At 40.2% G+C, this 22,890-nt stretch overlaps 1 protein-coding gene across 1 annotated transcript in view; it reads left to right on the top strand.

Annotated features, from left to right (window-relative positions):
* The first annotated feature begins 297 nt into the window (after positions 1–297).
* The window catches only part of TTLL7 (tubulin tyrosine ligase like 7), an 80,474-nt gene continuing 57,881 nt past the window's right edge, over positions 298–22,890 (top strand). Inside the window, exons 1-6 of the mRNA XM_087719391.1 lie at positions 298–509; positions 9,064–9,156; positions 13,455–13,618; positions 15,018–15,149; positions 18,488–18,609; positions 21,832–21,899. Coding sequence (XP_087575517.1) covers positions 13,594–13,618; positions 15,018–15,149; positions 18,488–18,609; positions 21,832–21,899 — 347 coding nt within the window. The 5' untranslated portion in view covers positions 298–509; positions 9,064–9,156; positions 13,455–13,593. The remainder of the gene's footprint in view (positions 510–9,063; positions 9,157–13,454; positions 13,619–15,017; positions 15,150–18,487; positions 18,610–21,831; positions 21,900–22,890) is intronic.

Here is a 22,890-nt window from a genome sequence, read left to right on the forward strand (position 1 = left end):
TGTATCGCCCCCTGCTTAAAAGCCGCTTGAGGGAGCCGAGGCGAGGCGGGACTTTCCACTTTCCCAACGTAAGAGGGGGGGCGGACGCGGTAAGAAGCGAAGCCTCTTCCTTCAGGCCGGGCTTCAGGCCGGGCTCCCTACTCCACGGGGAGACCCCCCCTCCTCATTTGCGGTTACCACACGGAGCACGTGAAAGCCCCAAAGCCGCCTTTAACTGTAACTGCTCCCGTCTCGCAGTCAGCTTGCCCTCCCCCTTTTTAGATGGTGAGTGGATTGCTCCGTCTCAGCTTTGCTGCAGCGCCCTCCGGTTCAGTATTTTGGTGGCCTCTGGCGAGCATTAGAGCAGAAAGTGCTGCCGGAGAAGGACGGGTTGGAAGGCGATCCGCGGAAGAGGGTCGTTCATTGGACTGGGCTGTCGATCTCCTGTAGCCGAGAGGAGCCTGCTGGAACATCGCGACCCCGCAGAAAGCCACATCCTCGCATGGGGGGGCGGTACTTGCTGCTGGCAGGTAATTTCTAGACGTGATTTTCCCTATCCTCTTGTCTCCAACCTCTGTGTATGTGTGTGTGTGTGTATGTGTGGCAGCTATCCAGTGCATCTTATTCCAGAGTAAACCACAGATGCTTTGGCAGCTGTCTAGGTTAACACACACACACACACACACACACACACTGGGGTGAAATTGATGCTGCACCACTGGGAGGGAGGGGGGATGGTGGAGGCAGCTGCTGCTACTAGTGATTCAGCATCGTTCCTTGCAAAAAGGAGATGAAATACAAAGGCTTTCCTTTTGGTTGCCCATGCCAATGAGGATCTCCAGACCTTCAATGAAGAGCTGGACCTTCAACTCTGGAGGCAGTGGTCGGGCTTCCGGCATGTTGCCAAAGACCGTGTTCATGGTCTCCTTTTCCAGCTGCTCTGGGGCAGGAGGATGACTTCTGTTTTTGTTCCCTACTTTCAAAGAGCTTTTCGTTCCAACTCCTTTCCAAGATATTGTTGGAATAATGGAATAAATATGTATCCGTATGAAATGAAAAGAAGGACATTATCTTGGAACATTCCCTGTCGTTCTCAAAGTCATTTGACCCCCAATTACAGGAATGGGAGGCCATATAAAGTAAATTCAGGCCTGGAGGTGATAAGATGACTGATGAATTCGGGTTGATTCTGTAATCCAAGAGAGAGGATATCAGATCAGTATGAAGGCACTTAGCTTCAGTGCAGTGGTTTAGTAGAATATAAAATGAAAAAAGCGTCATTCTGACATGGGCATCTGTGTAATGGAAAGTTAATGTAAAATATTTTATATGTATAAGAAATGACGGTGTGACAGATGGGTTTTAGTGATTGTACACTTTCTCTTCTTCTGTTGATAGATAAATCATATGTAAAAGTCAGAAAATGATGTAGGATAAATACATGCCCCACAGTCACTGACCTGAAAGAATAAAAAGAATCCTATATAAAAGACTGTCTTTTGTTGAGACAAATCTTTCTCTGTATAAATCCTTCTCTGAATAAATTGATTCATCTTAAAAATGATTCTTATGAGGATCATAGAGCTGGAAGGAGCACATCTAACCCCAGGCTCAAGATAGGAAGCCAGATTAAACTAATCAACCCTTCACAAACACATCCACTTCAGGGGAGTCTATCACCTTTCTAACTAATTTATTCCAATATTAATCTTCTGTTTTTGTTAGGAAATTATGTCTAATATTCAGTCAGATCTGCTTTCCTGTAACTTGCCCCTGTTTCTATGTCCTGCATTCAAGGACAAGAGAAAGCAGATCTTTAGGATATCCTTTCAGTTTGTGAATCTATTGCACCCCTGCTTCACTATAATTAGATCATGGATGAGAAATTCTGTGCAAATGTGAAGTATATGTTTTGTTTTTTAATTTTTTTGTCTGTATCCCCCCTTCCCTGGTTTGAGTTGTGAGCTGCCCTGAGTCCCCTTCGGGGGGGAAAAGGGCGGCATATAAATATAATAAACAAACAAACAAACAAACAAATATCAGATGTGTAATTAGATGTGTAAAAACTTTGTAGATGAAAAAGTTGTTAAAATCCCCTCCATCTCCGAGTTCCTGGTCAGTCAGTGTAATGAAGCAGGTGAAATAATTCTTTAGAGGACAAATGGGTTAATTATCAGCAAATGACTTCTACATTGTGAGTGGAGGAGTGTCAGCTGATTATGTAGCAGGGTGTTATTTTAAGAGGTGGGAAATTTAGGGCAGAGATGTGCTATTTTAAAAACACTGTGAAAAAAAGTTATTTTCAGAAGGCTTTATGGAGCATTACTTTTAGAGAAAATGTACTAGATTGAATATTTAAAGTATGAATATCCCTTTTCTCCTTTTTGCTCAAAAACTGCTGCTTCTGAGCTGTGTTCAGCTTCTTAGGCAAACAGGAAGATAATCTTCCGGGTATCACATTTGGACTGCCAACATTCAAATGTATCTGTATCTGCTTGCTACCAAATAGGGATTGTATGGATTTTTGTGGCCAAGATCTATTCTTAGTTTTTAGTTTTGAAACATGCTGAATTCAGATAATGTGCTTTGAAAAGACAAAATAATTACTTGGTTGATCTTTAGTCTGTACAGCATGTAATTTCTGAAGTATTTGTTTTGTTTATCCTTACAATAGCTATGAACAGAAGATTATAAAGATATAAGCAGCAAGGTTATTTGTTGTTTTCTGAACAAATAATGAAGCAGGCTATGTTGAGGTTGATTCCATCTCTTTCAGGTCATTTCCCCCTTGATATTTTTCATCTTTCCCTGGTCATAATTTATCCTTTAAAGCACATACTGGGCAGAGGTAGAACATCTCTAGGCTCCCTAATGAAATTGAGCACTTCAGTGTCTATGTCTAGTGGATGTATTGTCAGTTGTTGTCAGCAATATCTGAACATACACAGATTTCCAGGTAGTCCTTGACTTATGACCACAATTGAGCCCAAAATTTCTGTTGCTGAGGCAGACAATTGTTAAGTGAGTGTTTGCCCCATTTTACAACCTTGCTTGCCACAGTTGCTGAGTGAATTACTGCAATTGTTAAGTTAGCAATAGGGTTGTTAAATGAATCTGGCTTCCCCATTGACTTTGTTTGTAAGAAGGTCACATAACATGATCACATGACCCTGAAACATTGCTAGTGTCATTAAATACATGCCAGTTGCCAAGCTTCCAAATTTGGTTCCTGTGATCACAAAGATGACGCAACGGTCATAAATTAAAATATGGTTATGTCACTTTTTTCAGTGCCATTGTAACTTTGAATGATCACTGAACAAATGGTTGTAAATTGAGGACTACCTATATAGGTGGCGCAGTGGTTAAATGCAGCACTGCAGGCTACTTCAGCTGACTGTAGTTCAGCAGTTCGGCTGTTCAAATCCCACCAGGCTCAAGGTTGACTCAGCCTTCCATCCTTCCGAGGTGGGTAAAATGAGGACACGGATTGTTGTTGGGGGCAATATGCTGACTCTGTAAACCGCTTAGAGAGGGCTGAAAGCCCTATGAAGCGGTATATAAGTCTAACTATTGCTAAGTCTAACTATTGATATCTGTGTAATATGTTGATCAAAGTATTTGTGAATACTGATGTTTATGGGATTAATTTGTTTGTGATGGTTGTGGTCTTTCTGTTGCACACGTGCTTTTTTCAGTTCCAAGGGTTTTACCATTTGAACTGAAGAGATAAAATACCTTGCTTTGATGTTTCCATTTAAGGACTGGTATTCTTTCAAGTAACTTAAGTAATATATAAAATGCTTGAGAGAGGAAACTGTCTTGTATATATGGTTCCAATTATACAACTAAACCAAACTATACTCACTTGAAAGAATTATGTGTTCATCCTTGTTTTTCTTTAACCTTGATATTAACTGTGTATTTTTTTCTATTCTTCTCATTTCCTGTTGTGGCCCACCAGCAGCCAGCAGAGCTGGCAGCAGATTCGGACAGTGAGGAGGTTGGGAAGGAACATGGGGCAGTCCTGGAGTCTGGGGAAGGCTCTGATGAGGGCTCTGTGTCGGTGGCAAAGAGTGGGCCAGTTATCAGCTGCCTTCAGAGTCAGAGATCAGTGAGGCAGACGAACAGCTGGAGCTTGTCCCAGTGTGTGCATGCTCAGATTTGGCAGATGAAGGGAACAGCTAAAGAACAGGGGTCAACTTGGAAGTAAGGCCACAGGTGGACAATGAATGCCCCCCCCCAGAGGAAATAAAATAGGAGCGAAAGGGGAGTGGAGTTTGCAGGAGACAATTAGTTGTTTAATTGTTTCATGAGAGCCGAGGTAGCGCAGTGGTTAAATGCAGCACTGCAGGTTACTTCAGCTGACTGCTAGTTCTGCAGTTCGGCAGTTCAAATCTCACCGGCTCAGGGTTGACTCAGCCTTCCATCCTTCCGAGGTGGGTAAAATGAGGACCCGGATTGTTGTTGGGGGCGATATGCTGACTCTGTAAACCGCTTAGAGAGGGCTGAAAGCCCTATGAAGCGGTATATAAGTCTAACTGCTATTGCTATGACTCTCTGAGTTTTGCAGATATCGACCTTTCAGCTCTCCAAGCCAGAGAAGGTCTGTGACTGTAAATCTTCCCTTGAAAGACTTTGCTAGATGTGAATGAGAAGAATTCACAGTAAATTAATAAAAGTGGTTTTTGATGGGACAAGGAGTTTGCTTCATGCTCTTGGAAAGCCTAGGTCAGAACATTCCCTTTCTTTGTTGTTTTCATGTGTGCTTCTATTTGATTGTAAGCCCTTGAGACGAGAGCCTTTTTTTTTTGTAAACCATCATGTACATAATAGGTATCCTCCCCCAATTAAAAAACAGCATGTATTCCTCAGGGGAGATAGCAAGAAAAGGCACTCAGCTGAAAATAGCGTGGAAAACTTCTATGGTGTACTTATTTGAAATGTAATTTCTTAAGTCCACCATATTTTAGCTGAAGACTTTCTCAGAAACCATTTTTTTGTATTCACCATTATAACATAGCTTTGAAGCTGAAGGCTACTTTTCTGTTTAAGCCAGTCTGTTGTTCCTTGTTCTGAGCTTGTTCTGTTGGTGCTGTTTGACTTCTTACACCGAAGAAACCTCTTAAAGATGCTTCACCTGTGTTAGTGCTTTCCCCCCCCCATTTCATTTACTAATTGATTTTAATGCTTCAATAAGAAAAAGGAAGTCTATATAATTGATTGCCCATAATGGAATCAGATTGATGTGTGACTCTATCCTTACAGCAGAATGATTTTGTTAGAGTGTCTTGTTGACGTGGATCTATGTCATTATTCCTGCCTCCTTAACTGTTGATTGCTGAGGCTCATGTTGCTATGAAATTGAAGTTAACAATTGATCCAATTTCTTCCCTTTACTTACTTGTCAAGCTTTCATCATGCAACTAGCCTGCTTTATTTCCTGAATTTAATCAAGGAAATGGTCTATATTCCCTTCTATGTTTGTAAAGTTCCACATTTTCTCAAAAAGTTTATCGTTTGCCCCCTTGAAACTTTATGGTAGTTAAAAAGGTAAAGATGGAATTTGAATAGCTCTGCAGTGGTTCTTTACCAATAATAGGAAGAGGCCTCCATCTGGTGGTAATCTTGGTCTAAAGTTGCTTTTCTTCATTTTCATCCTACACCATCTTTCTGAAGGTCAGCAATTTCAGCAAAACAGCAGTGATATCTTTGTTCCAGATCTTGAAATGGATTTCAGGACAGTTAATACTAAAATTCTGTTTAATTTAAATCCTGTCCTTTTTCATGTGGCTTTCAACATGAATTATATTCAAAATGAGTATATGCTATATTGGGGATTGAGGAAACTTTGAATGAAATTTAATACCAATTTTCATTTTAGGGAGACTTTGAATATTATATCACGTACAACTAAGATGCTTTGGAAAGATGTGAAGGACATTTTCAAAGCAACGTAGTTGACAACAGATATCTTCATAAACCAATGAAGAATGGAGATTAGATTTACTTGTATTTTTAAAAAGCAAATAGTCTTTATTGATGCTCTTTCCAGAGGCATATATGTATTATTATAAATAGAAGGAAAGAATAGTCTCTTCCTGAGATATATCGTGACAAATATAATTACAGTAATAAAGCATACTTAACTAAATGCTGGAATTATGGGAAATGTCTAAATAAGTTTTTTTTTTATGGATTGTTAACCATAACATGAATCAGGATTCTAAATTGTAAAGAATATAATATAGATTTTGAGCTGATTTGCAGCTAAAGAAATGTGTTATAATTTCTAGTCTACAGCTTAGAGCAGCGATGGTGAACCTTTTTTGGCTCGCATGCCATAAGCGGGGGGAGTGCAGGGGGGTCGTGCATGGGCCGCACCCATAATGCAATGCATGACTCCCCAGTGCGCATGCACACATGACAGGCATTCCCCCCTATTTTTTGCATGCTTTTTTCGCCCTCCCCAGGCTTTAGAGCCCCCCCCCCGGCGAGGCTTCAAAAGCTTCCCTGAAGACTCCGGAGGACAAAAAACGACCCTACGAGCAAACCAGAAGTGACTTTCAGAAGGCCCCTGAACGCTCCAGAGGGATTAAGCTGGCCCTACAAGCAAACCGGAAGTCCATTCCTGAACTTCCGGTTTGCCCGTAGGGCCGGTTTTTTTGCGCTCCGGAGCTTTCAGGGAAGCTCCTGAAGTCTCTCGAGGGCCTCTGGGTGGGGGGAGGCTGTTTTTGCCCTCCCCAGACTCCTATAAAGCCTCTGGAGCCTGGGGAGGGCAAAAAATGGCTTTAAAAAAGGCTGAACTCAGCTGGCCAGCGCGCGCATGTGCACTGCCCAGATGACGGCGCCTCACATGCCATGACAAATGGCTCCGCGTGCCACCTGTGGCACATGTGCCATAGGTTCGCCATTTCGGCCTTAGACTAACAAATTACAGAACATTCATGGTTTCTTTAGTCATTCCTGCTGGCAGCAAGTCAGCAAAGTGATGGTGCTATTCGTTATCAGGTCACAATTCTTGGTACTTCTATCAAATGTGGTCTATGTGTCAATGTCTTCTAGAAATTGCTACTCTGGTCCTTCCTTACGCATGAAAAACTACTGGGTAACTTTGGCCAGTCATCTCAACCTATCTCAACTCACAAAGGGAATGATAGAACCTCAATTTCTCTAGAACTCACTCCATGCAGCATTCCAGAAAAAAAAAGGCATCTGATTTCATAATTATTTAATTAATAGCCTCCAAGAGCTTGTTTGGTTTCATCTTTGTTTGACTTTGGTTTATTATTTGTTTCCAAGGACAAAGAAAGTTGCTAGCCAGTAGTTACGTACTCTTGTTGATGTTATTTGATCAACACGACTAGAGCAAGTGAGCCAACCACAATAATTACATATTTTGCACAATCTGCTAATGGTAATTAAAAACATGCAAGCCTTTGTTGAAAGAACCAGAGTAACATTCTAAGATTTAGTAGATTGGTTTATATTGAATATGAAGGTATGGTAATTACAAGCCATTATTTTAGAAACATATATGAAAAATGCATTATTGAAACCTCTACCCAGTTGATCCTGATACTTTGTGTCTCCCAGGACTTTCTTTTAGATCTTTTCATGAGACCATCAATTCAGAGATCAGTAGTTTTGCTTATCTAATAACATCTAGTAGTAATATGCTGCTTCCATTTTCTGGTCTCATTTATTTTTAACTGCTGGGGTACAGAGAAAAGAATGTAACAACACACAGATTTTGTATTTTATAAAAATAGGCCCACCATAACTGATAAAATCTCATGTCCAAATAGATTTTGTTGACAGCAGAGAAATTTGCTTCTGCAGTTTTCGTCCTGAAAACTTTTATTAATCAACAGCTTAGTTACATGAATGTCACTAAACTCGGTTACATGAATATTAATCAACAACTCAATACCTGTGAATATTGCACAGGTATATCATCTAGAATGCATTTGAAGGTATTGTTGTGAATGTAGAACCCACTATTGGGCAAAACCTTTTTAGCAGGCAAAAAAAGAATGAGGGTGTAGATTTGTTTACAGGAAATACTTGTTTATTTGTAACCTCTAAATGTGACTCAGTTAATAAATATGATTTGTTGCGAATCTGTGAAATCATAGATTGACCTGAATTGGGAAATATGCAATTATTGAAGCATTTATACCTTGCTTTAATGTCTCAAAAGTGAGTGAAATAATCTCTCAGGCATATAAAGATGTATAAAACCCTGTAGATGGCCTTGACAGAAATATGCAAGAACCAATTATTTACTTATATATATCCTGCCTTTATTATTTTTATAAATAATTCAAGATGGTGGACATACTTAATACCCTTTTTTCCTCCTTTCCCCCAAGAACAATTCAGTGAGTTAAGTTGGGCTGAGAGAGAGTAATTGGCCCAAGGTTACCCAGCAGGCTTTCATGCCTAAAGCAGGGCAACAACTCACAATCTTCTTGACTTGACTTGACTTAAGTCTTTAGCGTCGGTACGGCATCGCCAATCCCTTCGCTGTAGAGTCGCATGCATCCCGAATCAACGGGATCCATGATTCTAGGTTGAGTACTACTTGAGCTTGCCGGGCCCAAGAGTCAATAGAGCCCCTTCTGTTGGAAAACGGTGGGCACCTCGAGGAGGCAGGGGTTGTCTTGATAATGAGAGGCTATATTTTGCGCGTCAATTATCCTTGCCCACCTCACAATCTTCACAATCTTCTGATTTCTAGGACAGCACCTTCCTCACTACACCAAAATCCCATTACCTAAGCAAAGGGGGCTAACATTCTTTAAGTCCTGGGAAACGAGAAACCTTTAGAGTGGCTCAGACAGATGCCTCTCTGATTCTCGGAGGGTTATAAGAAGGGAATTATAATACAGACTTGTAAGATTCTGCTCTTACACCCAATCTCAATAAAACATCCTCTGAATCTTTCTGTGGAGTGGATTACCTAGTCTGGTCTACTTTGTGGGAGTGAAAAACCCAGAAGGAAAAAAAAAGAATACATGGGCATCAGTTGTGATGGAATTCTCCCAGTGTATTGAATTATTGTATTACTCTTTCTTACAGGATAGCTGGCTCTGATGGGCTTGGTAAGAACAGAAGAAGGGCGATTCTTCAGCCTTTGCTGCTGCTTCTCTTCCTTGTAGGACATTTGATCCTGTAAGTAAATGAAGATATACCTTGTGACCCATTTCCCCATCTTAGCAATAGCAATAGCAATAGCAGTTAGACTTATATACCGCTTCATAGGGCTTTCAGCCCTCTCTAAGCGGTTTACAGAGTCAGCATATCGCCCCCACAGTCTGGGTCCTCATTTCACCCATCTCAGAAGGATGGAAGGCTGAGTCAACTTTGAGCCGGTGAGATTAGAACCGCTGAACTGCAGATAACAGTCAGCTGAAGTGGCCTGCAGTACTGCACCCTAACCACTGCGCCACCTCGGCTCTTTTTTACCACTCCTTTCTGTTCTCATCGCATTTGAACCTCAACCAATAATGCCTCAAGTTAATTAGTATCCAGCTATCTCCAAACTGGGAAAATATAGCAGTTGCTGACAACTGGTGCTTAAGGGGGCTGTGGAGGCAGAGGGCAGGATGACAAATTATAGGTGAAGCCAGGGAAATTGTGGGGTGGCAAATATTTTCAGTTTTTATATCTTGCTCTCTTGTAAAGCTTGAAAGATACTTACTTTATATATTTTAATAACTTTGTTTTTTTAAAATAAACATAAAAAATATCCCCACATAGACATTGGAATCCTCCAGTTAATTTTAATGTTCACTTTTTATATAGGAAGATGGCTTCTTGTTTCTTTTGTCTGGCCAACAGGGTAATTTTCTACAACTAAAGTTGGGACTTTCCTTAGTCATTGATTTTACAATGCATTGCCAAGGCATTAAGCCATTCTCTGGCAAGGGGTTCCTCAGAAAATTCTCAATCAGTTATGTTGCTAAGAATGCCTGTTCTGCTCCACCAAAAATATTCTGTGGTAGTATCATCCAATATTGAGGCAACCAAATTGTGTTCAGATCACTCCTGAGGATCATGCTAAATAGCTAAAGTACTTCTATTTATTTATTTATTTGACTTATATACCGCTTCGTAGGGCTTTCAGCCTTCTCTAAGCGGTTTACAATTTTTTTAGCAAATTGAGTCAACAACTTGCCCCCACAGTCCGGGTCCTCATTTCACCCACCTCGGAAGGATGGAAGGCTGAGTCGACCTTGAGCCGGTGAGATTTGAACCGCTGAACTGCAGATAACAGTCAGCTAAAGTGGCCTGCAGTACTGCACCCTAACCACTGCGCCACCTTCACTTGCACTTCTTTGCAAGTGAAGAACCTGGCTTGTTAAACAAAAAAAAAGAAACCTGTTTTATATTTTATCTGGAGAAATGGGTATCCATCAGTTGCTTCACTGAGGTTCTGTTAGGTTGGTTTGAAATGACGTAAAGGAGATATCAAGCCACTACCAAGCCTATTGTTATAGTCCTGAGGGGCTCTTATTGCCACCATTCCCCTTGTTTCCCAGCTCTAGCAGCAGCTACTACTTCATTCCTAAGAAGTCTTCTTGCCATTTTGATGACAATTAGAATTTGTCCTTGTGCCCTGGTCATGTGCTTCATTTGGTTTGTGGCAGTATTTCTACCACCTGAGCAATTTTAAGGTGTGTGATCTTCCCTTCCCAGAATACCCAGCCACCATGATCTATGGGATTCATCTTCTTCCAAGGGTGACTGCAGAAGAGTGTGTGTCTGTTTCTCTATGTAAAAAAAGTACAGATGGGAGTTACAACTGGGTGATCAAAGCTCAGCTTTTTAGGTGGGGTACATTCTGTGGTCAGGTTCACCATCTTGACACTTTTTTACACATACTCTCCATAGATGCCCGTCAGGCAGGGAGACGGCAATTTGACCCTCATCTTCTCCTCAGCAGGCAGTCAGTAAACAAAGAAGGAACTTGTGCAGCTTTCACACCCTACCATGAGACAGCAGCTGCTTCTCCTAAATTACATTTATTTCTAACCCAGTCATTGTCCTAGTCATGTGAACTGATGCTCCACATCTCCCACTCTTTTCAGCCCACTGTCTCCAAAGCTTTTCAGTGGGCCAACTTGTAACTCACCAGGAAGTGAAGGAAGTGAATGCTTTGTTTAACAACTGAGCTCCTAGTACCAGTTGTAGTCTCTAAACAAGGACAACTGTACCAGCCTTGTCTATAACTCATGCTGAAGGAGGAAGCAATGAAGCAAAGTGATCCAGCAATTCAATCATTTGTTTACTTGGATCTGGGATTGCTCCATTCAGCAGCCACCAAGCAACTCAAGAAATTTCCAGTTAAGCAAAAAACAGCCTTTGCACCCTGAGTAGAAAGAACAGCTGCTCATAATGTCTGTGGGTGGGAGGATGGGTCTAGTTAGGGGGCTGGTTTTTTTCTAGGCTTTGTGTTTTGATTCCTTTCTGTATTTTTAAACACAGCGAGAAGACAAATGGTCCTTCCTGGCTTGGAACAATTGCAAAGGACTAGAAAGTCAGAAGGAGGAAGTCAGGGAAGCCTAATTAGAGGCAAATTATTAGGTTTCTCAAAGGCATACAGGATATAATTACTGGAAGACTGTGTGTGTGTGAGAGAGAGAGAGAGAGGGAGAGGGAGAGGGAGAGGGAGGGAGAGAGGGAAGCAAGCATTTGGGGACATTGCCTCCTGACTCGTTCTTTTTCCTTTGAAATTTTCAGACAAACATATATAAAATAAAAATGAACAACTCATTACACATGAAGAAAAAAAGGACCCCCCTAATAAATAAAGATTTAGAAAAAAAACCCCACCTTAACTACAAATATATTCCAAGTGCATCTCATTTTAAACATATTTGAAAGTAGGGGTTGGACCGTTTCGGGCGAACTGGTAGCTCAATCTATCAGCTGGGAGCGAACTGGTTCCCTCTGACTTTCAGCTGGGCCCGGCTGCCCACCCCTGCGCTATACTCACCCATATTCCCTTTTCTGAAGCCCAGCTAATAGGTGCAGCAGAGTGGATTGGCACACCTCAGCTATTTTCCTCCCCAGCAGTAATGATGATTTATCTGTAAACTGCACACATGTGTGAAGTGCACACTCAGCGAACCGGTTGTTAAACCAATAGGATCCCACCCCTGTTTGAAAGGGTATTGTTCATGAACCGTGTCCATTTTTTCTTCTCAAAGGAAGAGATAATGTGGCATTTGCTGATTGACAGAATTTGCCATTTTCTAAAAAATTGTTAGCTTATCTCTGACATCATTTATAGTTTGAGTATAGTTCCCCCGCCCCATCTTCTAAGGATTTAACTTTTTAGTATACCTATTCTGGTTTCTCTCCAGATTGTATAAATATTTTGCTCTCTTGACCCCTATATATCCTAAATTAGTGAAAGCAAGTATGCAGATCCTTTGAAACATGATTTTAATTTTGTTTAGAGTTTGTTTTTGTCCTAATAACCCCATTTTCAAATTTGGGATATGTAGGATAGATTAAGATGCCAAAGCCAATTTTAGTCATGATGCTTCAAGAAATAGTGTGAGTAGGGAGACAACAGCCTGAAAGTCATGTATGTTTCTCTTTCTCTTTTATGCATTTTTTAAAATGAAAGATTTTGATTACAATAGTAAAAAAACAATCTAATGCAAACTTAAACTTAAAAAAAGTAGCAAGAACCAATAAAAAGTAAAAAAAAAAAAAGAAAAAGAAAAAAGAATACAATAAAGAAAACCTCAAAATGTTTTGGTGGGAAATTGTTCCTCCTTTTTTAAACAACATAGGTTCCTTTGAGAATTGACAAATATGGCTGTTCCGTGCTATTTTAAAATATGTATTTAGCCCATATACTTTTAGATAAATGCCAGCTTGCGTTAACAGAGAACACAAGGTTGGATGTTGCTTCAAAATAAATATCAGAACAGGATGGAAAATACAATGCTTGAGTTTCTAAGTGTCATCTGGTGGTTGATTTTCTTTGTGAAAGATTAAGAACTAATTGTAGGTTTGTAACTTGATATGTCTGATATAATTTCATATGGTTTTTCTGATCCTCCCCTTACATGGATATAGTTTTTTTTCTTTAGCCTTAAAGCCAACCATGATATACTTACATGTTTCATTATTATTAAAAATTCAGGATTTGGATCTAACATAACAGTCAATATAGTGGTTTTTTAAATCTTTTCTGCCTAATAATGTCATAAGGAAATGTAAATGCATTTGGCTTAAATTCAAAAGTTCTCTTCCCCCGATTAGAGTCTCTCTATAAGATTATGTCAGAGTTTACTGCAAATGAGATAAATAAATTAAAAAACCCCTCTTCTTCATCTGTCCCTTTATCAAATTTTAAGATGTCTTCAAAGAAATTTTCTGAAAATCTGAATCCTGAAAACTGATCTGCAATGAATGCTTTGTAATTGGTACATTTTTCTACTTAAATACAGGCAGCTCTGGGTCCCCCACTCTTAAATCTGGGTTTTGCTTCAATCTTGAACTGAAATGGTATGAAAAGAAGATTGGCTTGGAAAGCCTCTTAAATTCCTTGACTGTGTGTAGCTCTCTGATTACAGCATCCCAGAGATAATGCCATCCTTGCCTAATGAGGGAGGTAAGCTACCATATTACAGAAACCTTATATTTTGGATTTAACAAGCAACTTATGAGCAGTTCAGATATTACGTATTCTATTCAGTCCTGGCAATATCACATGCATGATTAGATAATGGACCTCCAGATATAATTCCATTCTGGGTCGTGCTGCTTCTCTATATTCTCTATATTTTTTTTAAAAAGGCACAGGGAATTTGGTAGGGACACAGGAAAAGATTTTAAGTACTTATCAAGCTACTTCCATATTGGGACCATGCAGTGTTGGTATTCCAGTGGTGGGTTACAGATCCCGGTGCAACTGGTACGGTGCAATATATATTAGTTTATTTTTTTTATATTAGTTTATTTATAGGCCGCCCTTTTCCCTGAGGGGACTCAGGGCGGCTTACAATCAAAAAAGGAAGGGGAGTGTAGGACAATACAAAAAAAAGAAATGTGCACAAAGTAAATTAGACAATAAAACTCAACATTCACTCAGCATTCGGGAGGGGCGAAATAAGATTATCCCCAGGCCTGACGGGTTAGCCAGTTCTTGAGGGCTGTACGGAAGGCCTGGACGGTGGTGAGGGTACGAATCTCCACGGGGAGATTGTTCCATAGTGTCGGAGCCGCAACAGAGAAGGCTCTCCTCCGAGTAGTCGCCAGTCGGCACTGACTGGCGGATGGAATACGGAGGAGGCCAACTCTATGCGATCTGATGGGACGCAGGGAGGTAATTGGCAGAAGGCGGTCTCTCAAATAGATGAAAGCATGCAGCGTATACGCACATCCGCGCAGCACGCGCATGTGTACTTATTGTCTGTGATGCTCCGCGACGCCTCCGCGATGCTTCAGCAGCTCGGCGAAGCATCACGCAGGCGCTGCATGCTCCAAAGAGCTCAAATACAGGTAAGGATGGCGGGCGGGCCCTCTGGAGCACCGTACCAGAACAGGCGTACCGGTCATAACCAACCACTGTGGTATTCTCTATATAACAACTGCTTTGGACATAAAGAAATGTAGTCATAGAACTTGACTGGTTCATTAAAACAACTGCATCTGCTTTCAGGTTCATTTAACTGCAGCAGAAACCCAAGGAACAGGTGATGTTTTAATGATTTGCAAGCAAGAGTTGCTTTTGTACTCCCTGTCATTTTAAAATGCCACTCTTGAAATAAATCTGAAACATTATACCACATTGCCAGTATATGTTTAGGCAGGAGTGTATGTTTACACTGCAGAAGGATCATGTGGTGGTTTAATTGAAATGTTATAATTGGTATTTCAAAAGTTTGTAATCACTTGTTTACCTTTGCTATGTTTTTAGTATCATGTGACAAAATGATTTTCTGTATATTCTCAATTTGCTGAAAAGAGAGTATGATGATGATTTACTATATCCCTTTTTTTTAAAACAGATAACCAAGGAACCACTTCTTTGTCTTTGAGTTCAAGCTTATCTTTCCAAAGCTCAATTAGGAGAAAAGTCAGAGAGAAGAAAAAACATGCAACCATTACTGCGAATATTGCTGGCACAAAATATGAAATTGGTTAGCAAGCTACATATTTTACTGAATTTACATTCAACCCTATGGTAAAATAAAGAAAGGTGGATGGAGAATAGAAAGCTGCATAGCCAAAAAAAGCTTTACATGTCAAAATACTGTATTTTTGGAGTATAAGATGCACCAGAGTATAAGATGCACCAAGGTTTTGAAGAGGCAAATTTAAAAGAAAAGTAGGTAGGTAGATAGAGGGATAGACAGGGAGAGAAAAAGAGAGAAATACAGTAGGTAGGTAGGGAGAGAGAGAATAGTTATGTAGGTAGGTAGATAAATGGATAGATAGAGAGAGAAATAGAGAGAGATGAAGTAGGGAGGGAGGGAGGGAGAGAGAGTGTGTGTCTAGGTAGGTAGGTAGGTAGAGGGATAGAGACAGAGAAATAGAGATAGAGAAAAATACAGTAGATAGGTAGGTGTTTCTGCTTGCACAGCACTTGATCAATGTAATTCTCATCGATCAGTTAAAGAGCTTTCTAAAAGGTTTTTTAAAAAAAGATTTTGCACTCTGCAAACCTCCCAAGAACGGCCTGTTTTCACCAAAATGGGCCTGTTTTTCCCATCCATAAAGGCATGAATAGCCTTGGGGGGGCTTGCAGAGTGCTCCTGGGTGTGGGGTGGGGCCAAAAATGAGCAAAAAATGGCCCATTTTTTGCTAAAACGGGCCTGTTTGTCAAAAGAATTGCATGCATAGCCTTATGGAGACTTATAGAGTGCTGCTGGGGGCTGGGGGGGAAAATGTCCCATTTTTTTGCTCATTTCTGCCCTCCCCAGCCCCCAGAAGCTCTCTGAAAGCCTCCATAAAGGTATGAACGACCATTTTGGTGAGGGGGCGGGGCTTCGGGAGGCAAAAAATGCTGTATTCGGTTTATAAGACACACCCAGATGTTCAGCCTCTTTTTTGTGGAAAAAAGGTGCGTCTTATACTCCGAAAAATACGGTATTACATATCAGGATGTTAATGTATTTTTCCATTCTTCCTTGAGAAAGATCAGAGACTCTTGCTTGGGCTTTCATTCAGACTGTGATCACATGTATGCCTCCATTGCTATACAGTGACACACTCAGAAATTTTAGCCATCGATTAATGTTAAACGTTAATCTTGATATTTCAATCCCATCATAAGTGAGTAGCAACTACTTAAAAAATCTTATTTTGTGGAGTGTTTGGTGCTTTCTGAGTTTAGTTGTTTGCTTGCAAATGTTTCATTACTTGACTAGGCAATATCATCAGTGCTAGTGAATGTGGGGGTTATATACAGTAGCTTGTTGTGTCAATGTCAGTGGGGGTGTGGTTTTCTCCTTGGTAGTTCCTTGATTAGGCTGTTGTTTTCTGTTACCACCGTCAGATAATGAAATGTTTGCAACAAACAACGAAGCACAAAAATACAAAGGACTCCACAGTTCAACCCTGATCTATATATATTCTCTTTTATTAAAATCCTACCCTTCTGCTAGAAAGTGGCATATTAGGAAGTATTTTTCGTCTTGGTAAATTGCTCTAGCAATTAATCCTAAAGGTGCATTTCATCTCCATAGACATCTAGCATCTAATATTTTTGCAATATTATAATGCATTAAGCTCAGTGTGGTCTTTCAATTTCACATTAATTTGACACATGAATTACAAAAGAGAGCACATTGTTGTTAAAGTGGACTTTAGCATTTCAGCTAGGGAAAATCGGCTTTTAATTGGGAGGATTATGATGTGCTGTTATAATCTGTCCAGTCAATACCATATTCTTACTATAATGATTTAGAGTGAAAGTATCATTAGGAGATACTTCATTATTTGGAAGAATTTTATATAAAATGTGACAGGATTCCTTGGGTGTTTTTTTTTTCACTTTAAGCTCAATGTTAACCATTCTGGGTTCTTGAATATTATTTACTATTCTTCCAGCATTCTGCTTTTGCTTATCTGTAGCCGTAATCACTTAGATTTTGTTGATTCTTCGAAGCAGCATTCTGCTTTTGCTTATCTATAGCTGTAATCACTTACATTTTGTTGATTTTTCACTTGGCATAAATGAAGAAATATTGCCTGTTAACACAAAGCAATTAACCAAGAAGACAATGAATTATACGTCTCTTGTATCTTCCATTATGTAAATTTAGTTAGAAAGGCAACAACTAAGAAACATTTATAAAGTGAATTCTTGTCAGAGTCAACATATTCCTACAGATTGAAGTAAAAATCAATTGAAGGTTTTTAGTAGATTATTTTGAAAGCTAAAAGGTCTTAAGATTCCTTTTATAAAACAGTGTTTGCTCCTAACCTAATGCACAATCACTATATTTCTACAGTAGGGAATATTAAACTTGTGGAATACAGCTAGTCCCTGATTTATGACCAAAATTGTAACCAGAATTTCTCTTTCTAAGGAAGACAGTTCTTAAGTGAATTGTTTCTAAATTTACAACTTTGTTTTGCCACTGTTAAGCAAATCATACAGTTGTTAAGCAAATCCCCATTGACTTTGCTTGTTGGAAGCCAGCTGTTTAGGTCACAAATGGTAATCACATGACCCAGATCGTGGCACAACAAAACCATGGTCCACTAAAGCGCGCCCGATTAAAGCGCGTACCTGACATCATCAGCAGCACGACAAATACGCCCGTGGAGAAAAAAGGGCACTTTAAAAAGCGCTTTTAAAGCAAGCCGATTCACGTTAAGGTAAGGGTTAGGTTTAGGGTTAGGGTTAGGGTTAGGTTAAGGGTTAGGGTTAGGTTTAGGGTTAGGTTAAGGGTTAGCATTAGGTTTAGCGTTAGGTTAAGGGTTAGGTTTAGGGTTAGGTTTAGGGTTAGGTTAAGGGTTAGGTTTAGGGTTAGGTTTAGGGTTAGGTTTCGGGGGGTTAGGTTTAGGTTTACGCGTTGATTTTAGCTTTACCGCTCACAGCGTGCTTTTTTCGTCGCGCTGTGATGACGTCAGGTACGCGGTTTCGTCGAGCGCGCTTTAGTCGACTGCGGTTTTGTGGTGGAACCGACCCAGATATGCTGCAACCTCATAAATGCATACCAGTTTCCAAAACCTTGAATTTTGATCAATGTGACTGTGAGGATACTGTCACAGTCAGAAGTGTAAGAACCGGTCATAAGTCACCTTTTTCAAAGTTGTACCTTTGAACAGTCACTAAACAAATGTTTGTAAATTGAGAACTACCTGTATTCATGTTGTGGGCTGAACAATGCAAGTAATTTTAATAATAATCCTGTGTGCTAATATTATCTGCTATACATCCAAATCTGGAAAATTAAGATTAGTTGTCTAGATATTGAGAAATCTAATTGTTTATGTTGATTTTCATGTAGCTGTTTCTGTTTTGTAGTCCGGGTAGCAATAGAAGAAATGGGATTTGCAAAGACTCGGGATGATGATGAGACCGCAAACCTTATCTGGAGCGACTGTGCTGTGCAGCAAGAAAAAATTGCAGATCTCCAGAACTACCAGGTAAATAAAAATCAGGAAGTGCTGAGACATTGATTAAAGTAGTAAACTGTTATATGTTCAGGATTTCTCTTAGTAATTCAGGTCAATTAATCCTGGCTCAAAATTGGAAACAAACTATTTTCAACAGATACATTTGGCAGAAGTATGATCAAGGTATGATTCAGCGTTCCAAGCAAAGATTTTAGTATCTATAGGTAAAGGTTCCCCTTGCACATATGTGTTAGTTGTTCCCGACTCTAGGGGACAGTGCTCATCTCTGTTTAAAAGCTGAAGAGCCACCGCTGTCCGAAGATATCTCCGTGGTCATTTGGCTGGTGTGACTAAATGCCGAAAGCGCACGGAACGCTGTTATCTTCCCACCAAAGGTGGTTCCTACCTATTTTTCTACTTGCATTTTTACATGCTTTCGAACTGGCAGAAGCTGGGACAAGTAACGGGAGCTCAGTCTGTTACGCGGCGCTAGGGATTCCAACTGCCGAACTGCCAACATTTCTGATCGACAAGCTCAGCGTCTTAGCCACTGTGCCACCGCATCCCTGTTACCTTATAGCTTAGAAAATTGTTAACCTTATGAAATAGATTAGGTTGGGAAACAGACAACACAAGAAATATTAATATTTTATTGATATAAGTTATTATTATAGGTTAACCAAATTTTAACCTTACAGCTCTTCTTTCTTCCTACTACTTATATTAAAGAAAGTCAAGGTATGGTTATATTGAGTTTCTTTCTTATCTCTTCCTGTTTTCCCAGGCAAGTTCATGTTTTTATAACCACTGCTATGTATCTTTTTCAAGATTATCTCTGTACCCCTCTAGAGCAGCAGAGCTCTGTCATATTTCTAGCAGAAATCAGATTGCATGGGCAGTCACAATTGGAACTGAGTTCTACAAATGGGTCAATTTAGAACAGGGTATCACAGATGTTGTTTTACTAGGGACTTGATTTCTGATGTTTTTATGGACATGGTTATGTTTTCTTGGCAATGGTTCAAAAATGGTTTGTCTTCTTCTAGGATAGCGTCTGAGAGTATGTGTGTTTATTTCACTGTCTAGTCCACAGCCCTAAAATTACCCTCATCAAGTGATCAAAACTGTACTTACCAGTAGCTGGTTTGAGATAGCCAATTTTAGCTAGGTACTGCCATCTAGCAGGACAAAGATAAAGACACCATCAATAGAGTTTGCTGGAGATTTGTGCAGATTTATGCTAAAATCTCTTGGCTATATTGATTAGATGTGCTAGACTACCTTAGAGTAATAGTTTATTCCTGAACAGATCATTACTCTCAAGGAGATCTTCCAAGTTGTCTCATACTTCTCTCTTTGTTATTCGGTTCTCGGTGCAGCACCCTTGCAAATACTATTCAGAATCATAAATTTTGAGTTTGAGTTTGAGTTTCATTTTATTTATATGCCGCCCTATTCCCTATGGGACTCAGGGCGGCGCACAAACCCGAAGGAGGGGAAGGGAAAAACACAAAAACTACAAAAGTACAGGGCATTTAAAAAACAACCAACAGCCACACGATTTGAGAGGGCAAGGGAACTCATCGACTCCAGGCCTGCCTACACAGCCAGGTTTTAATGGCTTTTCGGAAGGCCTGGAGAGAGGTGAGGGTCCGAATCTCTGTGGGGAGTTCATTCCAAAGGGCCTGAGCTGCCACAGAGAAGGCCCTCCCCCGGGTAGTAGCCAGATGACATTGGCTGGTAGACGGAACCCGGAGGAGGCCTACTCTGTGTGATCTAATGGGTCTTTGGGAGGTAATTGGCAGCAGGCGGTCTCTCAAGTTCCCAGGTCCAATACCATGAAGGGCTTTATAAGTGACGACTAGCACCTTAAAGCGTATCCGGAGACCAATTGGTAACCAGTGCAGCTCGCGGAGGATAGGTATAACGTGGGTGTACCAAGGTGTACCCACAATCGCTCGCGCGGCTGCATTCTGGACGAGCTGAAGTCTCCGAATGCTCTTCAAGGGCTGCCCCAGTTGGGCAGTCTTATAAATTCCATAAGTAAATAAAGTATTCTTATACTTTATGAGGCCTCAAGCAAGCCAATGATTCTTCAGGGTTACACTTACTAGCTACATTATCTAGTTTTTGTTGTTGCCCTTGTTTGGATGGGGGACTTGTACCAGTGAGATATCTGAAGCAAAGCACTTGCCATGTTAGTATACTGCAATATTCTTACTTCCTTTGCATTCCCCCCCCTCTCTCCAAATCTGATTCTTTTTTAAAATAGTAAGAAACAAAGAGCCGTTGTGTTCCTAATTGATAGTTTGTTCAGGATTTCAGTGATCTGGGACCAAATTCCTAAATTTGGAAGAGAAAAAGAGAAACATTGTATTATATTAATCACTTTCTATGTAAGGTTGCTAAGAAGCCCATACAGAGAGTCCTCTCTTAGTGGCCACAATTTGGACTGGCAAGTCTGCCATTAAGCTCCGCAATTGCTAAGTAGAAGATTGTGTGACCATGGTGGGTTTACGGTATCACTTCCCATTTGGTCATTAAGCAAGACCTCACATGCTAATGACTTTGCAATTTTACTCTCACATTCTCTAACTGCTTGTTGGAAGCTGTGAAGCACAAGAATGTCAATCACACGACTGTGGGACACTGATGGCTACAAATGCATGCTGCTTGCAAAGCACTCAAAACATTGGTGGGCTGCTGCCGGTTTGGACCGGTTGGGGCGAACTGTTAGTTGCAACATGCGGTTGCCTCCCCTCCGGCGCTATACTGTTCTATTTAGCCTTGTTTTTTATGCCGCACGCATGCGCACAAGGCACAAGCACGAGCAAAACGCATGCATGGAAGGTTGCACGCATGCGTGGATGGCATGTGGGCAAGCATGCACTCACAACCAGCAAACTGATTGTTAAGATAAGTGCAGCTCACCTCTGACCCAAAGCATGCTCAGAAGACTGGTATGTTGCAACAGTCATAAATGTGAGGACTGGACGCAAAGCTATTTGTTTTTTTAAACCATTGTAATTTCGAATAGTTGCTAAATGAGAAAGTTGGTTAGTGAGCATTACCTGTACATATTTCTGGTCAATACACTATTTACTAAATGTCTGAAGCTTCAGAACATATTTAGTAATATTATCTTGCACTTAGAGTTATTGACTCATCTTCAGCTTTAATATGTATCAGCTTTGTATCAGAAATTCCCATCTAATGTGTGTCTTCTGTTTTGTTTTGTTTTTTTTCTACCAGAGAATCAACCATTTTCCTGGAATGGGGGAAATCTGTAGGAAGGACTTCTTGGCACGAAACATGACTAAGTAATTTGCTTTTTTTCCCTTTTAAAAAAAATAATGGAGAACAGTTGGTTACAATGCAGGTTAAGAAGTTTAAATAGAAGTTTAAAATTATTTTACTGGATATCCAAGTAGTCATTAGTAGTTCCTGAATGTCATCCAGTTCCTAAAGTCGAAAATAAGCTGGTCCTCTACCAGTCTTTGGTGGTTCTTCCAAAGAGCTATGTCCAGCAGCTGCCATAAATGATATTTGATGTGAGTTTAGGGGCAACTACACAAGAAAATTGCATGCTTTATGCCTGGGTGGGGAACAATGGCCCTTTTATGGTTTGTGGACTTCAGCTCCCAGAATTCCTGAGCCAGTCATGATGGCTCAGGAATTCTGGGAGTTGAAGTCCATAAGTCATAAAGGGGTTATGGTTTCCCACTTCTGCTTTATGCCTTAAACTTCTTGAAGGCTTCCAGTTAGCCTGCATGGCAAACAAGATGACTTTTTGACCTGATCCAGGAAAAGTCACTTCTCTAATCAATTTGTGTAAGGCTTGGAAGCCATTTTTTACACTGGGCCTCAAGATGGCATCCAAGCCTGACAGTTTGATTATATTTTCTTTGTGTTTGTTCATAAGCAACAGAAAAATATTTCAAATTGGAAAAATTGAAAAAAAAAACTTTTCTTGTAAGGAATTCTTCAAATATGTCTATCTTATAAACCTGCAATCCATATTTATATGCATTTAATTTGAATACTTAATTTGATCTTTACTTTATGCTGAGAGTTGCTAGATGGCACCCAACAATTAAGTTTACAATCATAAAAATAGTTATCCTGAGATAATACCTTGGTTTTGTTTACCAAGCTAGCGGAGAAGGTTTTTTTTTTTTTTACCAGGGCATTGGAGAAGAATAATTAAACACTCAGGAAGCTGCTTTATACTGTTCTGAGCTATAATCATAGGGTGTATGTTTGTGCGGGTGATAAAACTCTTAATTCTTAAATTTTGTGACTTTTTTAAAA

The sequence above is a fragment of the Thamnophis sirtalis genome, unplaced genomic scaffold, assembly GCF_051295495.1.
Source record: "Thamnophis sirtalis isolate CommonGarterSnake01/CBP01778 unplaced genomic scaffold, rThaSir2_p1.2 scaffold_7, whole genome shotgun sequence".
Classification (NCBI taxonomy): domain Eukaryota; kingdom Metazoa; phylum Chordata; class Lepidosauria; order Squamata; family Natricidae; genus Thamnophis; species Thamnophis sirtalis.